Source organism: Suillus fuscotomentosus, assembly GCF_016647785.1.
Source record: "Suillus fuscotomentosus strain FC203 chromosome Unknown F5891scaffold_36, whole genome shotgun sequence".
NCBI lineage: Eukaryota > Fungi > Basidiomycota > Agaricomycetes > Boletales > Suillaceae > Suillus > Suillus fuscotomentosus.
Genome location: NW_024539548.1, coordinates 21071 through 46175, shown reverse-complemented (window position 1 = coordinate 46175; position 25105 = coordinate 21071). Strand labels below are relative to the sequence as shown.

The window sequence follows — 25105 nt, the reverse complement described above, 5'->3', positions numbered from 1 at the left end:
AAATGATGTCAGTATACATGATTTGAGTGAATAAGGAAATTAAAGAAAAGAAAAATCACCACAACCACGCCTGTCTCAACACACTTTAACTTATCATTATCATATATTATGAAGTCTCTATTAGCCATGCCTTCAATTTTTGATGAGTTATCTAATGACACTACTATCAAGCCTGAACACGAAACATCTGCTCTGATGGATAAGCCTAACATAATCCCTCAACTCAAAGACCTTCAAGTTCCTGTACCTGCTGTAGCAAAGAAGAAATGTGGCCAACCTCGAAAGCAGCAAGTTTCTGGTAAAACTTAGGTTGCTGCTTTATTTACACTTCTGAAGTGCTGGTTGGCAGTTCCTACTACCTCTGAGCCTATGGGGCACAGTCTACAAGCAGCACCTGCTTCTGCTTTAGAGGCTATCGTGAATGAACCATAGAAGCCTAAGATCACATACTTTCTAGTCATGTTTCCAGAAGATCAACTATGAAAGCCCAAGAAACAGTGGAAAGCCATTAATGCTTTTCTTTGCCTAAGTTCAGACCAAGAGTTTGACACCCTCAAAACACAAAACCTTCAGAAAATTTCTGAGAAACTCAAGCCAAAGACACTGGCTTACAAAAACTACCCAGTTGAGTGGTATAATACCCAGCTTTGGACTGCTTCACTTGTATTATCTTCAACTGATGACTACAAATTCCTTCTTGAGCATGCACTGAAATGAGAAGCCCCAACTACAAACATTGTTATCCAAGCACTGCCCACAATGAAGGTGGTGTATTTCAGTCAATATATGCGCTGCTAATCTGACTTTTCAAAGAAATCAAAGCACAGGAGAAACCATAATGAATCAGGAGACGAAAACCAGAGCAATGATGGTGGCAGCAAGAACAGCAGTAGTGAGGATGAAGAAATCTAAAAAGGATGTGAGTATCTTTATATGCTGTGCTTTCTGTTGATAGATGAACTTGCATTACAAAAAAAGTCAAAATCTTTTGTCAACACAATCTTGAATGAGAAGATCACATTGAAGATTGTTCAGCTACAGAACGGATGGTTGTGTTTGAAGGCTGGATGCTCTAGCAACTATTGTTTCATTCACCCTGAGCATTCTGACCATTTTCTGCTTGGACATGAGTAACTCTCAGTGTGGACATCAGCCTGGGTATTTTATTTTCATTTGACTCTCCTTGTACTGTGTCCATTACTCATCATTTGACCACTAGAACAAGGACAAAGGTCCTACCAACCTTGAAACTCCACCTAACCATCTAAAATTCAACTTTATCCCTGGTTGGAAATCTGAGGTGTCACCACCCCTGCTTTAAGGTGGAGATTCTTCATTGTGCTTATTCAAGTGATTGCCAGAGTCAAAATATATGTCTCTTAAACTAAGCAATTTTGTAATCTGTGTGATGATATGTCTTTGCATCAACTTGTGATTCATCACATTCCACCATTTTGGATTTTATAGAATAAAAATGTTGTTATTGGATCAATGAAGATCAATATCTGAGATGCTGTCTATATGCAAATATTCAAGATACATTCCTAAAGAAAAAATGTGACATTCAACAAGTTTTGAACTTGTTGCACTCTGATAGAAACAGATTTTGATTCTGTGATGTGAGCCACTTAGCTAAACACAACTGTGATCAGCTTGCAAGCAAATGAATCACAAGCAAATTTTAAGGTGTGTTTTCATAGAAAATAAAATACATCACTGGCAGGTTTCAAACCTACATAGTCCAAGAGAAATGGATTTTGACTCTAACGATCACTTGGCAAATTCTTCTTGACCAGGTGACTTAGAGTTGGATGATCTGCAGGATGGTGGTGGGAAATTGTTAAGAGGTAAATAATACATGATACTATGTAAGTAATTCTCAGTGCAATCTTAGAGCATCAAAGCAAGTCAGAAGGAAAGCAAATATGTAAGTAAGTGTTCATGATATAAAGATACAATATGTTTGTGCATAGTGCCAGAGATGTTGTCAGAATACATGGAAATAGAATGGCAATATGCACTGACAAACCAAAACATGCATAGAATGGACAGAAAGAGGACAAGTGATTGAGCTGAAGGTGCACACACTGATGCACAACAAAAGTGCCTATGCTAGTAAGTGTGCACTGAATGAAATACAATACAGGTCACACTGTGCTATAGAAGTGCATAGAATGATGTGAAAATAGACCTCTATGGAGAAACAAATTTTTACTTTGGTGATAGCTTGACTAAGGCCAATGAAGATCAATGTCTGAGATACTGTCTATAAGCAAATATTTAAGGCATGTTTTTATGAAAAAAATGCAACATTCAACAGGTTTTAAACCTGTTGTACTCCAACAGAAAGAGATGTCTATTATGTCAGGATGACCACTTGGCTAAATACAACTCTGATGAGCTTGTAAGCAAATAGACCATAAGCATATGTCAAGGTGTGGTTTTATTAAAAAAATGAATTTTATCATTGGCAGGTTTCAAACCTGCACAGTCCAAAAGAAACATATTTTAACTCTAATAATCACTAGAAATTTCATCTTTAGTGGGTTTTGAACCCACACACATGAGTTTAAAACAGGTTTGAATTCTGTTGCAGCAACTACTTGACTAACACCAGTTAGATGCATCTTTAAAGAGACTATTAAGAAGTGAATCTGCAAGGCAAGTCTACCATTCCCTGTTACTCATGATATTTTCCCTCAGCTAAATAGATGAATTGAATACAGAATGTAATATAGCACTCTCAAAAAGTGAGAGGAGAGCAATAAGATGATGAAAGGTCTCAAATACAGCTTGAATATTTGCTTTGAATCTCAGCCTTGATAGATGTATATTCTTCCTCATTCCTCAGGTCATTAGAATCAAACTTGACATGTAATCTGGTCTTTTTCTTCAATCAAGTCAAGACCTTTGGAGAGAATTAAATTGTTTTTGTACTTATCATTCCAAGTTTACATCAAGGATACTTGCATTTGCCTCTGGTAATTCTTTAGCAAAAAAAATTCCTAATTTGTGCATGAAACCAACAGCAATATCAATCAAGCTTGAGATTATCAGTGGTAGATGAGATAAAAGAAGTAGAGATAGATATTTTACATAAATAAATTTTTGGGCCTGGTTAGATGAGATAGAAATTGATGTCTGAGCCTAAGAAGGTGCAATCCTTGCATTTGTACATCATTGCCTTCATCCCAGCCATGATATTTCACCTCATCACACTGGATGCAGACATCAATTTCTAACATCCCTCTTGGATCCAATCATATGTGATCCTTCCACTGTTACTTGTTACTTGTGGCTCAGACATTAACACCAAAACATCACAAACATTATGGGCCCACTGTGGTGGTCTGCCATCAGCACTTTTTCAGAGCAATTGCTAGATAAACAGGTCTTGAAGTCAAGAGTCTCAGAAGAAGTCTGTTATATTTTGCAATAAAAGCAGGATAAAAGAATCAACAGTGACCATCTGATTTAAGAAATAATGAAATGCAAATAAATGTGTCTTGAGGGTTCACTTCTAAACAAGTTCAGTGAAAGTGAATTTTACTGGTCTTAGCCAAGCAGTTGATGTGACAGAATCCAAATCTGTTTGTGTGGGTTCAAAACCTGCTAAAGATGAAATTGTCAAGTGATCATCAGAGTCAAATCTGTTTCTCTTGGACTGTGCTGGTTTGAAGCCTGCCAGTGATAGCATCTTTATTTTATAAAATCACACCTTGACATTGACTCATGCATATTTTCACATTGTAGCTCACACTCCCAAACATCTGCTTTATATGATGTTCTTAGATGCACTTTTCTGCATCTAAGAACATCTCTGGGCTCCATCTGATGTGGTTCTGCATCTTCAAAGATCTTGACTTGGTTGAAGAAGAAAAGCAGATTACATATCAAACTTTCAAGTTTGATCTCAATGACCTGGGTGATAAGGAAGAATACACATCTGTCAAGGCTGAGATTCAAGGCAAAGATTCAAAAGAGCCATCTGACCACTATTTGCTCATGTATAAGATGGGATGCACTGTGTTTGAGACCCTTTCATCATCATGTTGCTCTCCTCTCACTTTTTGAAAGTGTTGTATTACAGTTAGGGATCTGCACAGATAAACCCGCGGGTATCTCGAGGCCAACCCATACCTGTACCTGCCATGGGTATGTACCCATAGACACGGGTACGGGTATGGGTGCAGGTGCGTACCCATGGCAGGTGTACCTGCCCCCACCTGATCCCAGTAGCCACCAGTGCTTAGCGCACATGCCTGGCACACATCAGTGAATGCTGATGTGGCTCGGACGTATGCGGAGGACACTGGAGAGCGCCAGAAGAGTGGAAGGAGGGATGAGACAGGAAGAACAAGATGGAGGGTAGGATAAGGGCATGAGTGGTGGTAGTAGGGTGCGAGTGGTGGTAGTAGCACACTGTAAAGTTAAAGATATTAGTAAACGAGAAAAAAACAACATGCGCACCTGGAACAAGCAGTGAATGACTGAGAGCAATGAGCAAAAGATTAGCAAGTGAGAGAGTGAGAGCAGCAAGAAACGCACCTTTGCCGCTTAGAGCCTCAACCCAATCACTACACCCCTACAAGAGTTAGCTTAAAGGCTGGGAATCGGGTGCTGGTATTGGTGGTTATCATGAGATGAGAGTCAAGCGGTGGTGAAAGTGTGAAAACAAATATTTGTAAGCACGCTCGGCAGTACCTGCACAGGTAATGGGTACTCAAGACTCTGACCCGTACCCGTACCCGCTCAGTACCTGTACCCATGACCCATGCAGGTGACCCGTACCCGTGCGGATCCCTAATTACAGTCTGTATTCAATTTATCTGTTTAGCTGAGGGAAAGCATTGTGAGTGATAGGAAATAGGAGACTTGTCTTGCCGATTCACTTTTGAATGTTTTCTTTAAACATGCATTCCAATGGTGTTAGTCAAACAGTTGCTATAACAGAATCCAAATCTGTTTCAAATCTGTAGGTGTAGGTTCAAAACCTGCTAAAGATAAAATTCCCAGTGATTATCAGAGTCAAAATCTGTTGCTCTTGGACCATGTAGGTTTGAAATCTGCCAATAATTAAATTCAACTTTTTAATGAAACCACACCTTGATCTATGCTCATGGTCGGTCTGCTTACAAGCTCATCAGAGTTGTGTTTAGCCAAGTGGTCATCCTGACAGAATAAAAATATGTTTTTATTGAACTGCAACAGGTTTGAAACCTGTTGAATGTCATATTTTTTCCATAAGAACATGTCTTGAATATCTGCTGATAGGCAGTATCTCAAACATTGATCTTCATCAGCCTTAGTCAAGTTATCATCAGAGTCAAAATCTGTTTCTCTTGCACTTTGCGGGTTTCAAACCTGCCAGTGGCAATATTTTTATTCTATGCAATTACACTCTGACATTTCCTAATGTGGTTACAAAGTTATCAGAGCTCATCATTCCAAGAAGAAAAGTCAGACTGGACATCTGTATAGTTTCAGAAACTACAACCACTTGGCTGAACACAATTCTGACAAGCTTGTAAGCAAACTGATGTAGAGATTGATATCTCTGTGGGCTTGCAGGGATCTAAATTCCCAATGTTCCAATCACTCCCTAATATAGCGTGACTCATATCTCACCTCAGCGCACTTGAGCACTTCATTGGCCGCTTGTATGCACAAGTGCTTCAGTTGCACATTGGTGTGTGCATCTTCGGTTCTGTTGCTTGTCCTCCATCCATTTCATGTCTGTTTGGTTTGTCAGTGCATATTTCTATCATATTTCCATTTATTCTGACATATCCCTGGTGCTTATGGCCATATTCTGTATGTTTTGTCATGGACCCTCATATTACATATTATCTCATATCCACTTCACTTCTCAGTTTGCTTTAGTGCCTGACAGCACTTAATGCTACTTAGCATATATACTTGCGCCTAAAATGTATAATGAACATCTTTCTGCCCACACACTATTGGACTCTAAATCTAAGTTCTCCGTCACATTTACCGACTGACATTAAGTATCTAAGTACAATATGAGTGCCCACCACTGTACATTACTAGAAACTCTACTAGTTTGTCTTCCAACTCATTAAGAGTTGCTTTGCTCCACCACCCGCTGTAGGGATTCATTTCTGGCTGGGCTGGTAGAGACTGTTTTTACCTTACCTTATGTTGGCACTCTTGTAGCTTACATAATCAAGTTATCTTTTCACCAGTTACCAGTATGAGTCTGAGAGATCAGCAAGTTTTCATGATATTTCCTCTCCTCTGAGCCTTGAGCCTGGTCCAGAAACCCTTTAGGGTTGAATAGCAGCTAGGTTCTGCAAGACCCAACATTGTTCAGACTCACCATCTGAATTGTTGTACCTTCACCGCACATGCACATTACTGTTTGTAGTCACTCATCATCGCTTGCCATCGCTCATTAGCACTTCACATCACTTTCGCTCACTCGTGCTTCGCTCATTGTTGTGCGCCTTACCAGACTTGACCAACCGCCCAGTCCAGTGTTTCCCTCCATATATAAACTTAGAGGAACCTTCTCAGTAGCAATCCCCTTGGGTCAACACATAGCTCACTCATCGAGGACTACTTGAGTACATCTCATACCACCCATTTTCCTACACTACCAATTCCTCTTCTACACTGACCATGAGCATATGTAAAGGTGTGGTTTCATAAAAAATGAAATCAATCATTGGCAGGTTTCAAACCTGCACAGTCCAAGAGAAACAGATTTTGACTCTGATGATCACTTGACAATTTCATCATTAGCAGGTTTTGAACCCACGCAGATAGATTTTGATTCTGTCATATTAACTGCTTGGCTCAGAACAGATAGAAGCATTTGTAAAGAAAACATTCAGAAGTGAATTTGCAAGACAAGTCCACTGTTCTCTGTCACTTACAATGTTTTCCCTCAGCTGAACAGATGAATTACATAAATATAGACTGCAATACAGCACTTTCAAAAGCAAGAGGAGAGCAACATGATGATGACAGAGTCTCAAACACAGTGCACCCCAACCTTATACATGAGCAAATAGTAGTCAGATGGCTCTTTTGAATCTTTGCCTTGCATCTCAGCCTTGACAGATGTGTATTCTTCCTCATTACCCAGGTCATTGAGATCAAACTTGAAAGTTTGATGTGTAATCTGCTTTTCTTCTTCAACCAAGTCAAGACCTTTGGAGAGAATTAAATTGCTCTTGTGCTTATCATTCCAAGTTTGCATCAAGACTTTGGTCATAGATTGAACTTTGCATCAAAGATAAAAGAATAAACAGTAACCATGCTATTAAAAGAACTAACAAAATGCAGATTTGAATGTGCCTTAAGGATTCACTTCTGAATGAGTTCATTGGAAGTGCATCTCACTGGTCTTAGTCAAGCAGTTGATGCAACACAATCCAAATCTGTTTGTGTGAGTTCAAAACCTGCCAAGGATCAAATTGCCAAGTGATTACCAGAGTCAAAATCTGTTTCTCTTAGAATGTGCAAGTTTAAAACCTGCCAATGATAACATTTTTATTCTATGAAATCGCACCTTGACATTTCCTCATAATTAATATATGTTTTTTTTCCTGTTAGAACACACCTTGCCATCAATTCATGTATACTTTCCTGAGGGCTTCATATCACTGGTCTTAGTCAAGTAGATGTTGCAACACAGAGTCAAAATCTGTTTCTTTCAAACCATGTAGGTTCTAAACCTGCTTGCAAAATATTTTGCAGTGTATAGATTCTCAGAGACCCAAGTGCAAGAAAATAGGGACAGTTAGATATTTTGAAGTGTTCATCAAAGTGATATCATTTGTGTCTGTTTTATCTTCTTTAATGCAGCCCAGGTGTTACTGATTTGTACTAGTTTTGCAGCAGAATGTAGCAAGAATGCTTCTCTTGCATCTATATATTATGGTCTGTAGCTGAGAGTATCCTTCAGCATGATATAAAAATAAAATGATGAAAATATACTAGCAGTATTGAATTAGACAATTGATAGACATGTAATGTAGGGCGCACACAAAAATGCAGTGCTTAGTATGGGACAGGGTGTAATTTTATAAAATAAAAATGTTATCATTGGCAGGTTTTAAACCTACACAGTCCAAGAGAAACATATTTTGGATCTGATGATCACTTGCAATTTCATCTTTGACAAGTTTTGAACCTGCACAGACAGATTTGGATTCTGTTGTATTAACTGCTTGGCTAAGACCAGTTAGATGTGCTCCTAATGAATCCATTCAGAAGTGAATCCCCAAGGCACATTTATCCTGCATTTTGTCGGTTTTAACATTGATTTCTGACATCCCCCTTAAGCTCAACCATATGCAATCCTTCCATTGTCAGTTGTCACTCAACCTGCCAATGATGTTATCTTTATTCTATGAAATTAAACCCTGATATTTCCTCATGGATATATCATTTTCTTCAAAACCCATCATAAATGCTCTTTTCCACATCATTGCCACAATAGATTCAAACTATGTATGTTTCAATCAAAGCCTATAGGTTTGAAATCAGTCCTAGTTCAGGAGTTATAAAAAAAAAGTCAAAATCTGATTTTCCTGGACTAAGCAGGTCAAAAACATGTATCACTCAGCATATTTCAAACATACACAGTCCAAGAGAAACAGACTTTTATTCTGTTGTAACAACCACTTGACTAAGACTGGTTATAATGAGTTTTTGAGACAATCATCCATAAGAAAATGTTTGAGGTATATTTCAATGAACAACAAAAAATGTAATTATATAGGTTTTGAACCTGCTTAGTCCAGGATAATCAGATTTTGAATCTATTATGGGAATAACATGGCTAAGACCATTTAAGATGAATTTTTGAGAGAACTCTTTATAAGGAAATGTCAAGGTGCAATTTCATAGGGTAAAAACATTATCATTGGCAGGTTTCAAACCTAATAAATAAATCTGTCTGTGTGGGTTCAAAACCCACTAAAGATGAAATTGTCAAGAGATCGCTAGAGTCAAAATCTGTGTCTCTTGGACTGTGCAAGTTTAAAACCTTCCAAGGATAATTTTCATTTTCTATAAAAATGCACCTTGACATAGGCTCATGATCAGTTTGCTTTAAAACCACTGAGACTAGTGTTTAGCCAAGGGGTTGTCATAGCAGAATCAAAATCTGTTTCTATTGGAGTGCAATAGGTTTGAAACTTGTTGAATGTCGTATTTTTTTCTGTAAAAAAATGCCTTGAATGTTGGATCATAGACAGTATCTCAGACACTTATCTTCATCAGTCTTAGCTAAGTTATCACCAGAGTCAAAATCTATTTCTCTTTGAACTGTGCAGGTTTCAAACCTGCCAATGATAATATTTTTATCCTATGAAATCACACCTTGACATTTCCTTGTGAAGAGTTTTCTCAAAAACTCATCTTAAATGGTCTTAGCCATGTTATTACCATAACATCCTGCATAACACTTGTAAACTTTCATCATCTACTAGTACTTCCCATCATGCAGCTCACCTTTTTAGCCACAGCCAAACAAGTTATCAAAATGACTGAGAAGGCCAAAGCTGCTCTAGAAGAGCAGACTATCAGAACTTTGTCAAAGAAGCATAAAAACAACAGCAGTAGAGATAGTGGGAACATGAACCTAAAAAAGGCCAAAAAAACCCTACTGCCTGGTAACACTCCCACCAATGGTGCAGGATCTATGGATGAAGATAAGCCAGTTAACAAAAATAGGCCTGTAACAGCACTATTGTCTTCATGTCCAGAGTTGATTTCTAGTCAGCAGGCTGTTGTGCATACTGAGGAAGAAGAGAATACATTGTACAAAGATGACGAGATGGCAGAAGACAAGCTCTGTATGTGCAATAACCTCAATGCAAATATCATATCAATCAAGTACAAAACAGAACACCTTATAAGAAATTTGAACTCACTAGTCTACGCATTTTTTGATCCAACACCACAGATTATTGAAATAGATGGCCACTATGCTCATTATTTCAAGTGTCAATGGCAAAGAGAAAGTTATGTACTCCAATCATCAACATTCAGGGATGATGGATGAGGTATGTGATGAAGACAGATTTGTTGATGAGGCTGAGTTGTTAAATGAGAGAGTGTGTGTGTTGCATTGCACTAAACAAAGGGATTCAACCAGTCAAGTTAGTGCTTGTCGAGGTAAGTGCATGCAAGAAAAGAAAACTCACCACTGAATTCAACTGATTCCTTAGGTGTGCAAGCTTGCATGAAAAAAAAAATCAATGTCTGAGATACTGTCTGTGAGCAAATATGAAAGCCATGTTCTTATAGAAAAAATATGACATTCAACAGGTTTTGAACTTGTTGTACTGCAATAGAAACAGACTTTGACTCTGCTATGACAGCCACACGACTAAACACAACTTTGATCATCTTACAAACAAACCGACTATAAGCAAATTTCAAGGTGTGTTTTCATAGAAAATGATTTTAATCATTGGTAGGTTTTAAACCTGCATGGTCCAAGAGAAACAGATTTTGACTCTGGCAATTACTTGGTTATTTGACATTTGGTAAATTTTGAACCCACACAGACAGATTTAGATTCTGTTGTATTAACTGCTTGGCTAAGACCAGTGGGGTGCACCTCTGATGGACTCAATCAGAAGTGAACCCTCAAGGCACATTTATCTGCATTTGACCACCACACAAAATGGTGGGATGCAATGACTCATGAGCTTGCATTCAAGGCAAGTTTTAATGGCAAAGGAAAAACCATGTTATTATATAGGTTTTGAGCCTACTCAGTTTAACAGAAATAGATATAGAAAATGTCCATGGGCAAATGATTACTTAGAGGGATTTAGGATTGACAAAGATAGACCTTCAGAGTGTGTAGAGTTCAAAAAGTGTGCAGATCAGAGTCATGGCAATGACATGGCTAAGATCATTTAAGATGAGTTTCTCAGAAAACTAGGTGTGTTTTTATAGAATAAAAAAAAATTATTGACAAGTTTTGAACCTGCATAGTCCAAGAGAAACAGATTTTGATTCTGATGATCACTTGGCAAATTTATCTTTAGCAGGTTTTGAACCCACACAGAGAGATTTAGATTCTGTCATATTAACTGCTGGACTAATACCAGTTGAATGCACTTGCAATAAAACCAATCAAAAGTGAATCCTCAAGGCAGTTCTTTCAATAGTATGGTCACTGTAACACTCCGATCAGTGCTGAGCACGTGTTCTGTCAAAATCACATATTGCATTCCTCGACACTCTTCTGATCTTCTGAGAGTTCCATGTGTTCATCTGAGTCATCTGAAGGTCGTCCATCTACATCTGAGGCCTGTTTAGCTTTTCTAATCCTCCATACCATGTCCTGTCCTTGTCTGTTTGACTTTTCTGGTGTGTTTTTCACTTGGTTATCAGTTATTGATTATGTTTAGGGGCACATACATCGAAAAGCCTTGTTAATATGTATAGATATGCACCTCGTGCATTATTACATGCATACCTCATAGCGACTCGCCTTGACTCTTATTACATTTCAGATGGCTTATCTCACTACAGTTTTTGCCTATGCAGATTCCGGACTTTCATGTAGTAGGATATAATCTGGCTCACTATTTACTCGCAACTCACTTCACTTCCCTTGCTATGAGTCATAGTTAGTAGAGTCACTTTCGGATATCAGTACTTCATGCAATCAATCTTTTTGTTCATTCGGAATAATTGTTTGGCCTGACTGCTGCCATTTTGCTTATTGATTTTCTTAAGTCTTTTGATGGACTTTGCACAGTTATACTGTGCAAGTCCTATACTTCAACATAACTACCATACTCATCTCCGGAAACCTCATTGTTTCACCAAACATTCTTCAGAAGCTTTGCGCAACTTTGGACCTTTGTTTCTTGACATCAGACCTCATTCAGACACATTGGACCAACACTTCAGACAGCTCTTCAGAACTCTGAACGTACTTGAGGTACCTTTTCCTTCTCTCACCTTCGATCTTAACAAGACAATCCCTTGCATTTTATATCAAGAGATAGTTCTATAGGCAGTCTCTTTGGGATGAACATCTTACTCACACATTGAGTCTCAAGGTATCACCTTTTATATAGCCCACACAGAATCAACTCTTTACATCGCCATGACTGATTCTTTTATTTTACTCTTATTGCAAAAGACATCAGACCTGTTTATCTAGCAATTGCTCTGAAAAAGTGCTGATGATAGACCACCATAGTGGGCCAATGATGTTTGTCATGTCTTGGGATATTAACAGCTGGGTCATGAGTGAAAACCAATGATGGAAGGATCACATATAATTGGACTCAAGGAGGATATTGGAAACTAATACTAGAACTGACAAAATGCAGACAAATGTATCTTGAGGATTGACTTCTGAATGGACCCCTTGGTAGTGCATCTAACTGGCCTTAGCCAAGCAGTTAATGTGACAGAATCTAAATCTGTCTGTGTGGGTTCAAAACCTGCTAAAGATGAAATTGCAAGTGATTGTCAGAGTCAAAATCTGTTTCTCTTGGACTGTGTTAGTTTGAAACCTGCCAATGATAATATTTTTATTTTATGAAATCACACAACCAGTGAGATGGTGCTCTCAGGAAAGTACACATGTGTCCATTATAAGGTGTGTTCTAATAGGAAAAAACATATAGATCAGTATCTAAGATGCTGTCTATGAGGAAATATTCAAGAGATGTTCTAATAGAAAAAAATGCAACATTCAACAGGTTTCAAACCTATTTCATTCCAATGGAGTGATGACAACCACTTGGCTAAACACAACTCTGATGAGCTTTGAAGCAAACCAACTATGAGCATATATCAAGGTGCATTTTTATAGAAAATGAGAATTATTCTTGGTAGGTTTCAAATCTGCACGGTCCAAGAGAAACAGATTTTGACTCTGGCAATTACTTGGCTCTTTAACATTTGGTAGGTTTTGAATCCACACAGACAGATTTAGATTCTGTTGTATTGACTGCTTGGCTAAGACCAGTGAGATGCACTTCCAATGAACTCATTCAGAAGTGAACCCCCAAGGCACAAAAGTTCAATGTATGACCAAAGTCTTGATGCAAACTCAGAATGATGAGTACAAGAACAATTTAATTCTCTTTAAAGGTCTCGACTTGGTTGAAGAAAAAGAGCAGATTACACATCAAACTTTCTAGTTTGATTCTAATGACCTGAGGAAGTTCTGAGATAAAGCAGAAGTATCTAGACAATAGTGCAACATTCTGCGCTTAGATGATTTCAAGCGCTCAGTATCAAATAGCAGTTATAGTGTATTTTAGACTTTGAGTCCCACAATATGCAACATGATGGTGGAAAGTTGTTCAGAGTCAAAAGATACATGGTGCTATGTAAGTAATTCTAAGTGTGTTCTTAGTGTGCAGAAGCAAGTTAGAAGTGCAGCAAATAGGCAAAAGTATCTAAGAACATCGCTTGAATATTTCCTCATAGACAGCATCTTAGATACTGATCTATATGTTTTTTCCTATTAGAACACACCTTATAATGGACACATGTGTACTTTCCTGAGAGCACCATCTCACTGGTTGTGTGATTTCATAAAATAAAAATATTATCATTGGCAGGTTTCAAACTAACACAGTCCAAGAGAAACAGATTTTGACTCTGACAATCACTTGCAATTTCATCTTTAGCAGGTTTTGAACCCACACAGACAGATTTAGATTCTGTCACATTAACTGCTTGGCTAAGGCCAGTTAGATGCACTACCAAGGGGTCCATTCAGAAGTCAATCCTCAAGATACATTTGTCTGCATTTTGTCAGTTCTAGTATTAGTTTCCAATATCCTCCTTGAGTCCAATTATATGTGATCCTTCCATCATTGGTTTTCACTCATGACCCAGCTGTTAATATCCCAAGACATGACAAACATCATTGGCCCACTATGGTGGTCTATCATCAGCACTTTTTCAGAGCAATTGCTAGATAAACAGGTCTGATGTCTTTTGCAATAAGAGTAAAATAAAAGAATCAGTCATGGCGATGTAAAGAGTTGATTCTGTGTGGGCTATATAAAAGGTGATACCTTGAGACTCAATGTGTGAGTAAGATGTTCATCCCAAAGAGACTGCCTATAGAACTATCTCTTGATATAAAATGCAAGGGATTGTCTTGTTAAGATCGAAGGTGAGAGAAGGAAAAGGTACCTCAAGTACGTTCAGAGTTCTGAAGAGCTGTCTGAAGTGTTGGTCCAATGTGTCTGAATGAGGTCTGATGTCAAGAAACAAAGGTCCAAAGTTGCGCAAAGCTTCTGAAGAATGTTTGGTGAAACAATGAGGTTTCCGGAGATGAGTATGGTAGTTATGTTGAAGTATAGGACTTGCACAGTATAACTGTGCAAAGTCCATCAAAAGACTTAAGAAAATCAATAAGCAAAATGGCAGCAGTCAGGCCAAACAATTATTCCGAATGAACAAAAAGATTGATTGCATGAAGTACTGATATCCGAAAGTGACTCTACTAACTATGACTCATAGCAAGGGAAGTGAAGTGAGTTGCGAGTAAATAGTGAGCCAGATTATATCCTACTACATGAAAGTCCGGAATCTGCATAGGCAAAAACTGTAGTGAGATAAGCCATCTGAAATGTAATAAGAGTCAAGGCGAGTCGCTATGAGGTATGCATGTAATAATGCACGAGGTGCATATCTATACATATTAACAAGGCTTTTCGATGTATGTGCCCCTAAACATAATCAATAACTGATAACCAAGTGAAAAACACACCAGAAAAGTCAAACAGACAAGGACAGGACATGGTATGGAGGATTAGAAAAGCTAAACAGGCCTCAGATGTAGATGGACGACCTTCAGATGACTCAGATGAACACATGGAACTCTCAGAAGATCAGAAGAGTGTCGAGGAATGCAATATGTGATTTTGACAGAACACGTGCTCAGCACTGATCGGAGTGTTACAGTGACCATACTATTGAAAGAACTGCCTTGAGGATTCACTTTTGATTGGTTTTATTGCAAGTGCATTCAACTGGTATTAGTCCAGCAGTTAATATGACAGAATCTAAATCTCTCTGTGTGGGTTCAAAACCTGCTAAAGATAAATTTGCCAAGTGATCATCAGAATCAAAATCTGTTTCTCTTGGACTATGCAGGTTCAAAACTTGTCAATAATTTTTTTTTATTCTATAAAAACACACCTAGTTTTCTGAGAAACTCATCTTAAATGATCTTAGCCATGTCATTGCCATGACTCTGATCTGCACACTTTTTGAACTCTACACACTCTGAAGGTCTATCTTTGTCAATCCTAAATCCCTCTAAGTAATCATTTGCCCATGGACATTTTCTATATCTATTTCTGTTAAACTGAGTAGGCTCAAAACCTATATAATAACATGGTTTTTCCTTTGCCATTAAAACTTGCCTTGAATGCAAGCTCATGAGTCATTGCATCCCACCATTTTGTGTGGTGGTCAAATGCAGATAAATGTGCCTTGAGGGTTCACTTCTGATTGAGTCCATCAGAGGTGCACCCCACTGGTCTTAGCCAAGCAGTTAATACAACAGAATCTAAATCTGTCTGTGTGGGTTCAAAATTTACCAAATGTCAAATAACCAAGTAATTGCCAGAGTCAAAATCTGTTTCTCTTGGACCATGCAGGTTTAAAACCTACCAATGATTAAAATCATTTTCTATGAAAACACACCTTGAAATTTGCTTATAGTCGGTTTGTTTGTAAGATGATCAAAGTTGTGTTTAGTCGTGTGGCTGTCATAGCAGAGTCAAAGTCTGTTTCTATTGCAGTACAACAAGTTCAAAACCTGTTGAATGTCATATTTTTTCTATAAGAACATGGCTTTCATATTTGCTCACAGACAGTATCTCAGACATTGATTTTTTTTTTCATGCAAGCTTGCACACCTAAGGAATCAGTTGAATTCAGTGGTGAGTTTTCTTTTCTTGCATGCACTTACCTCGACAAGCACTAACTTGACTGGTTGAATCCCTTTGTTTAGTGCAATGCAACACACACACTCTCTCATTTAACAACTCAGCCTCATCAACAAATCTGTCTTCATCACATACCTCATCCATCATCCCTGAATGTTGATGATTGGAGTACATAACTTTCTCTTTGCCATTGACACTTGAAATAATGAGCATAGTGGCCATCTATTTCAATAATCTGTGGTGTTGGATCAAAAAATGCGTAGACTAGTGAGTTCAAATTTCTTATAAGGTGTTCTGTTTTGTACTTGATTGATATGATATTTGCATTGAGGTTATTGCACATACAGAGCTTGTCTTCTGCCATCTCGTCATCTTTGTACAATGTATTCTCTTCTTCCTCAGTATGCACAACAGCCTGCTGACTAGAAATCAACTCTGGACATGAAGACAATAGTGCTGTTACAGGCCTATTTTTGTTAACTGGCTTATCTTCATCCATAGATCCTGCACCATTGGTGGGAGTGTTACCAGGCAGTAGGGTTTTTTTGGCCTTTTTTAGGTTCATGTTCCCACTATCTCTACTGCTGTTGTTTTTATGCTTCTTTGACAAAGTTCTGATAGTCTGCTCTTCTAGAGCAGCTTTGGCCTTCTCAGTCATTTTGATAACTTGTTTGGCTGTGGCTAAAAAGGTGAGCTGCATGATGGGAAGTACTAGTAGATGATGAAAGTTTACAAGTGTTATGCAGGATGTTATGGTAATAACATGGCTAAGACCATTTAAGATGAGTTTTTGAGAAAACTCTTCACAAGGAAATGTCAAGGTGTGATTTCATAGGATAAAAATATTATCATTGGCAGGTTTGAAACCTGCACAGTTCAAAGAGAAATAGATTTTGACTCTGGTGATAACTTAGCTAAGACTGATGAAGATAAGTGTCTGAGATACTGTCTATGATCCAACATTCAAGGCATTTTTTTACAGAAAAAAATACGACATTCAACAAGTTTCAAACCTATTGCACTCCAATAGAAACAGATTTTGATTCTGCTATGACAACCCCTTGGCTAAACACTAGTCTCAGTGGTTTTAAAGCAAACTGATCATGAGCCTATGTCAAGGTGCATTTTTATAGAAAATGAAAATTATCCTTGGAAGGTTTTAAACTTGCACAGTCCAAGAGACACAGATTTTGACTCTAGCGATCTCTTGACAATTTCATCTTTAGTGGGTTTTGAACCCACACAGACAGATTTATTTATTAGGTTTGAAACCTGCCAATGATAATGTTTTTACCCTATGAAATTGCACCTTGACATTTCCTTATAAAGAGTTCTCTCAAAAATTCATCTTAAATGGTCTTAGCCATGTTATTCCCATAATAGATTCAAAATCTGATTATCCTGGACTAAGCAGGTTCAAAACCTATATAATTACATTTTTTGTTGTTCATTGAAATATACCTCAAACATTTTCTTATGGATGATTGTCTCAAAAACTCATTATAACCAGTCTTAGTCAAGTGGTTGTTACAACAGAATAAAAGTCTGTTTCTCTTGGACTGTGTATGTTTGAAATATGCTGAGTGATACATGTTTTTGACCTGCTTAGTCCAGGAAAATCAGATTTTGACTTTTTTTTTATAACTCCTGAACTAGGACTGATTTCAAACCTATAGGCTTTGATTGAAACATACATAGTTTGAATCTATTGTGGCAATGATGTGGAAAAGAGCATTTATGATGGGTTTTGAAGAAAATGATATATCCATGAGGAAATATCAGGGTTTAATTTCATAGAATAAAGATAACATCATTGGCAGGTTGAGTGACAACTGACAATGGAAGGATTGCATATGGTTGAGCTTAAGGGGGATGTCAGAAATCAATGTTAAAACCGACAAAATGCAGGATAAATGTGCCTTGGGGATTCACTTCTGAATGGATTCATTAGGAGCACATCTAACTGGTCTTAGCCAAGCAGTTAATACAACAGAATCCAAATCTGTCTGTGCAGGTTCAAAACTTGTCAAAGATGAAATTGCAAGTGATCATCAGATCCAAAATATGTTTCTCTTGGACTGTGTAGGTTTAAAACCTGCCAATGATAACATTTTTATTTTATAAAATTACACCCTGTCCCATACTAAGCACTGCATTTTTGTGTGCGCCCTACATTACATGTCTATCAATTGTCTAATTCAATACTGCTAGTATATTTTCATCATTTTATTTTTATATCATGCTGAAGGATACTCTCAGCTACAGACCATAATATATAGATGCAAGAGAAGCATTCTTGCTACATTCTGCTGCAAAACTAGTACAAATCAGTAACACCTGGGCTGCATTAAAGAAGATAAAACAGACACAAATGATATCACTTTGATGAACACTTCAAAATATCTAACTGTCCCTATTTTCTTGCACTTGGGTCTCTGAGAATCTATACACTGCAAAATATTTTGCAAGCAGGTTTAGAACCTACATGGTTTGAAAGAAACAGATTTTGACTCTGTGTTGCAACATCTACTTGACTAAGACCAGTGATATGAAGCCCTCAGGAAAGTATACATGAATTGATGGCAAGGTGTGTTCTAACAGGAAAAAAAACATATATTAATTATGAGGAAATGTCAAGGTGCGATTTCATAGAATAAAAATGTTATCATTGGCAGGTTTTAAACTTGCACATTCTAAGAGAAACAGATTTTGACTCTGGTAATCACTTGGCAATTTGATCCTTGGCAGGTTTTGAACTCACACAAACAGATTTGGATTGTGTTGCATCAACTGCTTGACTAAGACCAGTGAGATGCACTTCCAATGAACTCATTCAGAAGTGAATCCTTAAGGCACATTCAAATCTGCATTTTGTTAGTTCTTTTAATAGCATGGTTACTGTTTATTCTTTTATCTTTGATGCAAAGTTCAATCTATGACCAAAGTCTTGATGCAAACTTGGAATGATAAGCACAAGAGCAATTTAATTCTCTCCAAAGGTCTTGACTTGGTTGAAGAAGAAAAGCAGATTACACATCAAACTTTCAAGTTTGATCTCAATGACCTGGGTAATGAGGAAGAATACACATCTGTCAAGGCTGAGATGCAAGGCAAAGATTCAAAAGAGCCATCTGACTACTATTTGCTCATGTATAAGGTTGGGGTGCACTGTGTTTGAGACTCTGTCATCATCATGTTGCTCTCCTCTTGCTTTTGAAAGTGCTGTATTGCAGTCTATATTTATGTAATTCATCTGTTCAGCTGAGGGAAAACATTGTAAGTGACAGAGAACAGTGGACTTGTCTTGCAAATTCACTTCTGAATGTTTTCTTTACAAATGCTTCTATCTGTTCTGAGCCAAGCAGTTAATATGACAGAATCAAAATCTATCTGCGTGGGTTCAAAACCTGCTAATGATGAAATTGTCAAGTGATCATCAGAGTCAAAATCTGTTTCTCTTGGACTGTGCAGGTTTGAAACCTGCCAATGATTGATTTCATTTTTTATGAAACCACACCTTTACATATGCTCATGGTCAGTGTAGAAGAGGAATTGGTAGTGTAGGAAAATGGGTGGTATGAGATGTACTCAAGTAGTCCTCGATGAGTGAGCTATGTGTTGACCCAAGGGGATTGCTACTGAGAAGGTTCCTCTAAGTTTATATATGGAGGGAAACACTGGACTGGGCGGTTGGTCAAGTCTGGTAAGGCGCACAACAATGAGCGAAGCACGAGTGAGCGAAAGTGATGTGAAGTGCTAATGAGCGATGGCAAGCGATGATGAGTGACTACAAACAGTAATGTGCATGTGCGGTGAAGGTACAACAATTCAGATGGTGAGTCTGAACAATGTTGGGTCTTGCAGAACCTAGCTGCTATTCAACCCTAAAGGGTTTCTGGACCAGGCTCAAGGCTCAGAGGAGAGGAAATATCATGAAAACTTGCTGATCTCTCAGACTCATACTGGTAACTGGTGAAAAGATAACTTGATTATGTAAGCTACAAGAGTGCCAACATAAGGTAAGGTAAAAACAGTCTCTACCAGCCCAGCCAGAAATGAATCCCTACAGCGGGTGGTGGAGCAAAGCAACTCTTAATGAGTTGGAAGACAAACTAGTAGAGTTTCTAGTAATGTACAGTGGTGGGCACTCATATTGTACTTAGATACTTAATGTCAGTCGGTAAATGTGACGGAGAACTTAGATTTAGAGTCCAATAGTGTGTGGGCAGAAAGATGTTCATTATACATTTTAGGCGCAAGTATATATGCTAAGTAGCATTAAGTGCTGTCAGGCACTAAAGCAAACTGAGAAGTGAAGTGGATATGAGATAATATGTAATATGAGGGTCCATGACAAAACATACAGAATATGGCCATAAGCACCAGGGATATGTCAGAATAAATGGAAATATGATAGAAATATGCACTGACAAACCAAACAGACATGAAATGGATGGAGGACAAGCAACAGAACCGAAGATGCACACACCAATGTGCAACTGAAGCACTTGTGCATACAAGCGGCCAATGAAGTGCTCAAGTGCGCTGAGGTGAGATATGAGTCACGCTATATTAGGGAGTGATTGGAACATTGGGAATTTAGATCCCTGCAAGCCCACAGAGATATCAATCTCTACATCAGTTTGCTTACAAGCTTGTCAGAATTGTGTTCAGCCAAGTGGTTGTAGTTTCTGAAACTATACAGATGTCCAGTCTGACTTTTCTTCTTGGAATGATGAGCTCTGATAACTTTGTAACCACATTAGGAAATGTCAGAGTGTAATTGCATAGAATAAAAATATTGCCACTGGCAGGTTTGAAACCCGCAAAGTGCAAGAGAAACAGATTTTGACTCTGATGATAACTTGACTAAGGCTGATGAAGATCAATGTTTGAGATACTGCCTATCAGCAGATATTCAAGACATGTTCTTATGGAAAAAATATGACATTCAACAGGTTTCAAACCTGTTGCAGTTCAATAAAAACATATTTTTATTCTGTCAGGATGACCACTTGGCTAAACACAACTCTGATGAGCTTGTAAGCAGACCGACCATGAGCATAGATCAAGGTGTGGTTTCATTAAAAAGTTGAATTTAATTATTGGCAGATTTCAAACCTACATGGTCCAAGAGCAACAGATTTTGACTCTGATAATCACTGGGAATTTTATCTTTAGCAGGTTTTGAACCTACACCTACAGATTTGAAACAGATTTGGATTCTGTTATAGCAACTGTTTGACTAACACCATTGGAATGCATGTTTAAAGAAAACATTCAAAAGTGAATCGGCAAGACAAGTCTCCTATTTCCTATCACTCACAATGCTTTCCCTCAGCTAAACAGATAAATTGAATACAGACTGTAATTAGGGATCCGCACGGGTACGGGTCACCTGCATGGGTCATGGGTACAGGTACTGAGCGGGTACGGGTACGGGTCAGAGTCTTGAGTACCCATTACCTGTGCAGGTACTGCCGAGCGTGCTTACAAATATTTGTTTTCACACTTTCACCACCGCTTGACTCTCATCTCATGATAACCACCAATACCAGCACCCGATTCCCAGCCTTTAAGCTAACTCTTGTAGGGGTGTAGTGATTGGGTTGAGGCTCTAAGCGGCAAAGGTGCGTTTCTTGCTGCTCTCACTCTCTCACTTGCTAATCTTTTGCTCATTGCTCTCAGTCATTCACTGCTTGTTCCAGGTGCGCATGTTGTTTTTTTCTCGTTTACTAATATCTTTAACTTTACAGTGTGCTACTACCACCACTCGCACCCTACTACCACCACTCATGCCCTTATCCTACCCTCCATCTTGTTCTTCCTGTCTCATCCCTCCTTCCACTCTTCTGGCGCTCTCCAGTGTCCTCCGCATACGTCCGAGCCACATCAGCATTCACTGATGTGTGCCAGGCATGTGCGCTAAGCACTGGTGGCTACTGGGATCAGGTGGGGGCAGGTACACCTGCCATGGGTACGCACCTGCACCCATACCCGTACCCGTGTCTATGGGTACATACCCATGGCAGGTACAGGTATGGGTTGGCCTCGAGATACCCGCGGGTTTATCTGTGCAGATCCCTAACTGTAATACAACACTTTCAAAAAGTGAGAGGAGAGCAACATGATGATGAAAGGGTCTCAAACACAGTGCATCCCATCTTATACATGAGCAAATAGTGGTCAGATGGCTCTTTTGAATCTTTGCCTTGAATCTCAGCCTTGACAGATGTGTATTCTTCCTTATCACCCAGGTCATTGAGATCAAACTTGAAAGTTTGATATGTAATCTGCTTTTCTTCTTCAACCAAGTCAAGATCTTTGAAGATGCAGAACCACATCAGATGGAGCCCAGAGATGTTCTTAGATGCAGAAAAGTGCATCTAAGAACATCATATAAAGCAGATGTTTGGGAGTGTGAGCTACAATGTGAAAATATGCATGAGTCAATGTCAAGGTGTGATTTTATAAAATAAAGATGCTATCACTGGCAGGCTTCAAACCAGCACAGTCCAAGAGAAACAGATTTGACTCTGATGATCACTTGACAATTTCATCTTTAGCAGGTTTTGAACCCACACAAACAGATTTGGATTCTGTCACATCAACTGCTTGGCTAAGACCAGTAAAATTCACTTTCACTGAACTTGTTTAGAAGTGAACCCTCAAGACACATTTATTTGCATTTCATTATTTCTTAAATCAGATGGTCACTGTTGATTCTTTTATCCTGCTTTTATTGCAAAATATAACAGACTTCTTCTGAGACTCTTGACTTCAAGACCTGTTTATCTAGCAATTGCTCTGAAAAAGTGCTGATGGCAGACCACCACAGTGGGCCCATAATGTTTGTGATGTTTTGGTGTTAATGTCTGAGCCACAAGTAACAAGTAACAGTGGAAGGATCACATATGATTGGATCCAAGAGGGATGTTAGAAATTGATGTCTGCATCCAGTGTGATGAGGTGAAATATCATGGCTGGGATGAAGGCAATGATGTACAAATGCAAGGATTGCACCTTCTTAGGCTCAGACATCAATTTCTATCTCATCTAACCAGGCCCAAAAATTTATTTATGTAAAATATCTATCTCTACTTCTTTTATCTCATCTACCACTGATAATCTCAAGCTTGATTGATATTGCTGTTGGTTTCATGCACAAATTAGGAATTTTTTTTGCTAAAGAATTACCAGAGGCAAATGCAAGTATCCTTGATGTAAACTTGGAATGATAAGTACAAAAACAATTTAATTCTCTCCAAAGGTCTTGACTTGATTGAAGAAAAAGACCAGATTACATGTCAAGTTTGATTCTAATGACCTGAGGAATGAGGAAGAATATACATCTATCAAGGCTGAGATTCAAAGCAAATATTCAAGCTGTATTTGAGACCTTTCATCATCTTATTGCTCTCCTCTCACTTTTTGAGAGTGCTATATTACATTCTGTATTCAATTCATCTATTTAGCTGAGGGAAAATATCATGAGTAACAGGGAATGGTAGACTTGCCTTGCAGATTCACTTCTTAATAGTCTCTTTAAAGATGCATCTAACTGGTGTTAGTCAAGTAGTTGCTGCAACAGAATTCAAACCTGTTTTAAACTCATGTGTGTGGGTTCAAAACCCACTAAAGATGAAATTTCTAGTGATTATTAGAGTTAAAATATGTTTCTTTTGGACTGTGCAGGTTTGAAACCTGCCAATGATAAAATTCATTTTTTTAATAAAACCACACCTTGACATATGCTTATGGTCTATTTGCTTACAAGCTCATCAGAGTTGTATTTAGCCAAGTGGTCATCCTGACATAATAGACATCTCTTTCTGTTGGAGTACAACAGGTTTAAAACCTGTTGAATGTTGCATTTTTTTCATAAAAACATGCCTTAAATATTTGCTTATAGACAGTATCTCAGACATTGATCTTCATTGGCCTTAGTCAAGCTATCACCAAAGTAAAAATTTGTTTCTCCATAGAGGTCTATTTTCACATCATTCTATGCACTTCTATAGCACAGTGTGACCTGTATTGTATTTCATTCAGTGCACACTTACTAGCATAGGCACTTTTGTTGTGCATCAGTGTGTGCACCTTCAGCTCAATCACTTGTCCTCTTTCTGTCCAAACCCAACACTTTGACTAGTGGACCCGGCATTTCAGCCGCATCAGACCCAATATTGTCCTGCACACTTGTCCTATCTGTGTCCTGTCCTGTCTTGCTAGCCCCACTAGGTGCATAGTTGATTATTTTGCACATTACTCACATTGTAGCCAGCACTATTACATGTTTTCCCATAGTCCATAGCACCTTGTGTTTATTTACATGTACATTGGACCCAAAATTCTTCGGCTGCTACTTTCACCTATAGGGTGTCGTATTTCTACATACTTATATATATTGGTTTCCACATAGCACATTCATTATCTAAGTAGTTGGGGGCTGTTTTCCTGACACTTTGGGGTAAAACCCAATATTCCGTAGTTCTTAGTTGATATTGCGAAATATCACCACTCTTTCTATCTGAAACACCTGTCACTATTGATAACCCGCATACCACTCGCTTTTCTGATGTTCGCTATCATCATTTCCTGAAATCCACAGAACCTGAATCTGAAATCTGCTAACCTGCTAAACCCAAAAACATCAGACCTGACACTTTGGCGTCAGACATCGTAATATTATCTTTGGATATTGTTTCTCGCACTCGGTGTAGAGAATGATTCCTGGCTAGCCTTGCAGAGACTGTTTTACCTATAGTTATGTTTGCATCTTAGCTTACATAATAAAATAATATTTTCACCAGTTTTACTATGAGTCTGAGAGATCAGCAAGTTTCTATCATATTTCTTCCTCTCTGAGCCTTGAACCTGGTCCAAAAATCCTTTAGGGTCAAATAGCAGCTAGGTTCTGCAAGACCCAACACATTGTTCAAATACACCATCTGAATTGTTGTACCCACATTGGACTTTTGACAGTTTATCGACTGACTACCTATAGAATTGTTCCAATAGAAAACCACTCAGGTCAAACACAGTTGTCTTGCAAGTATAGCAGACTAGGCTGTGCTAGACCACTACAACACCTTTATATTTCTAGTTACTTACTTCATGTAGTATCCAGCAATTGTTGTATCTTTACACCAGAAACAAGGAATACCAAA

At 38.3% G+C, this 25105-nt stretch overlaps 2 protein-coding genes across 2 annotated transcripts; one reads left to right on the top strand and one right to left on the bottom strand.

Annotated features, from left to right (window-relative positions):
• Window positions 1–9478: 9478 nt before the first annotated feature.
• F5891DRAFT_981481 (uncharacterized protein) lies at window positions 9479–10226 on the top strand (the record flags this gene model as incomplete). The annotated part of the gene is made up of 4 exons (XM_041377111.1): window positions 9479–9833; window positions 10030–10098; window positions 10124–10155; window positions 10209–10226. The coding sequence occupies 4 exons, from the start codon at window positions 9479–9481 to the stop codon at window positions 10224–10226; spliced, it is 474 nt and encodes a 157-aa protein (XP_041224385.1).
• Window positions 10227–15887: 5661 nt separating this feature from the next.
• Window positions 15888–16635, bottom strand: F5891DRAFT_981480 (uncharacterized protein; the record flags this gene model as incomplete). The annotated part of the gene is made up of 4 exons (XM_041377110.1): window positions 15888–15905; window positions 15959–15990; window positions 16016–16084; window positions 16281–16635. 4 exons carry the CDS (start codon window positions 16633–16635, stop codon window positions 15888–15890), a joined length of 474 nt encoding a protein of 157 aa, XP_041224384.1.
• Between the last annotated feature and the right edge of the window lie 8470 nt (window positions 16636–25105).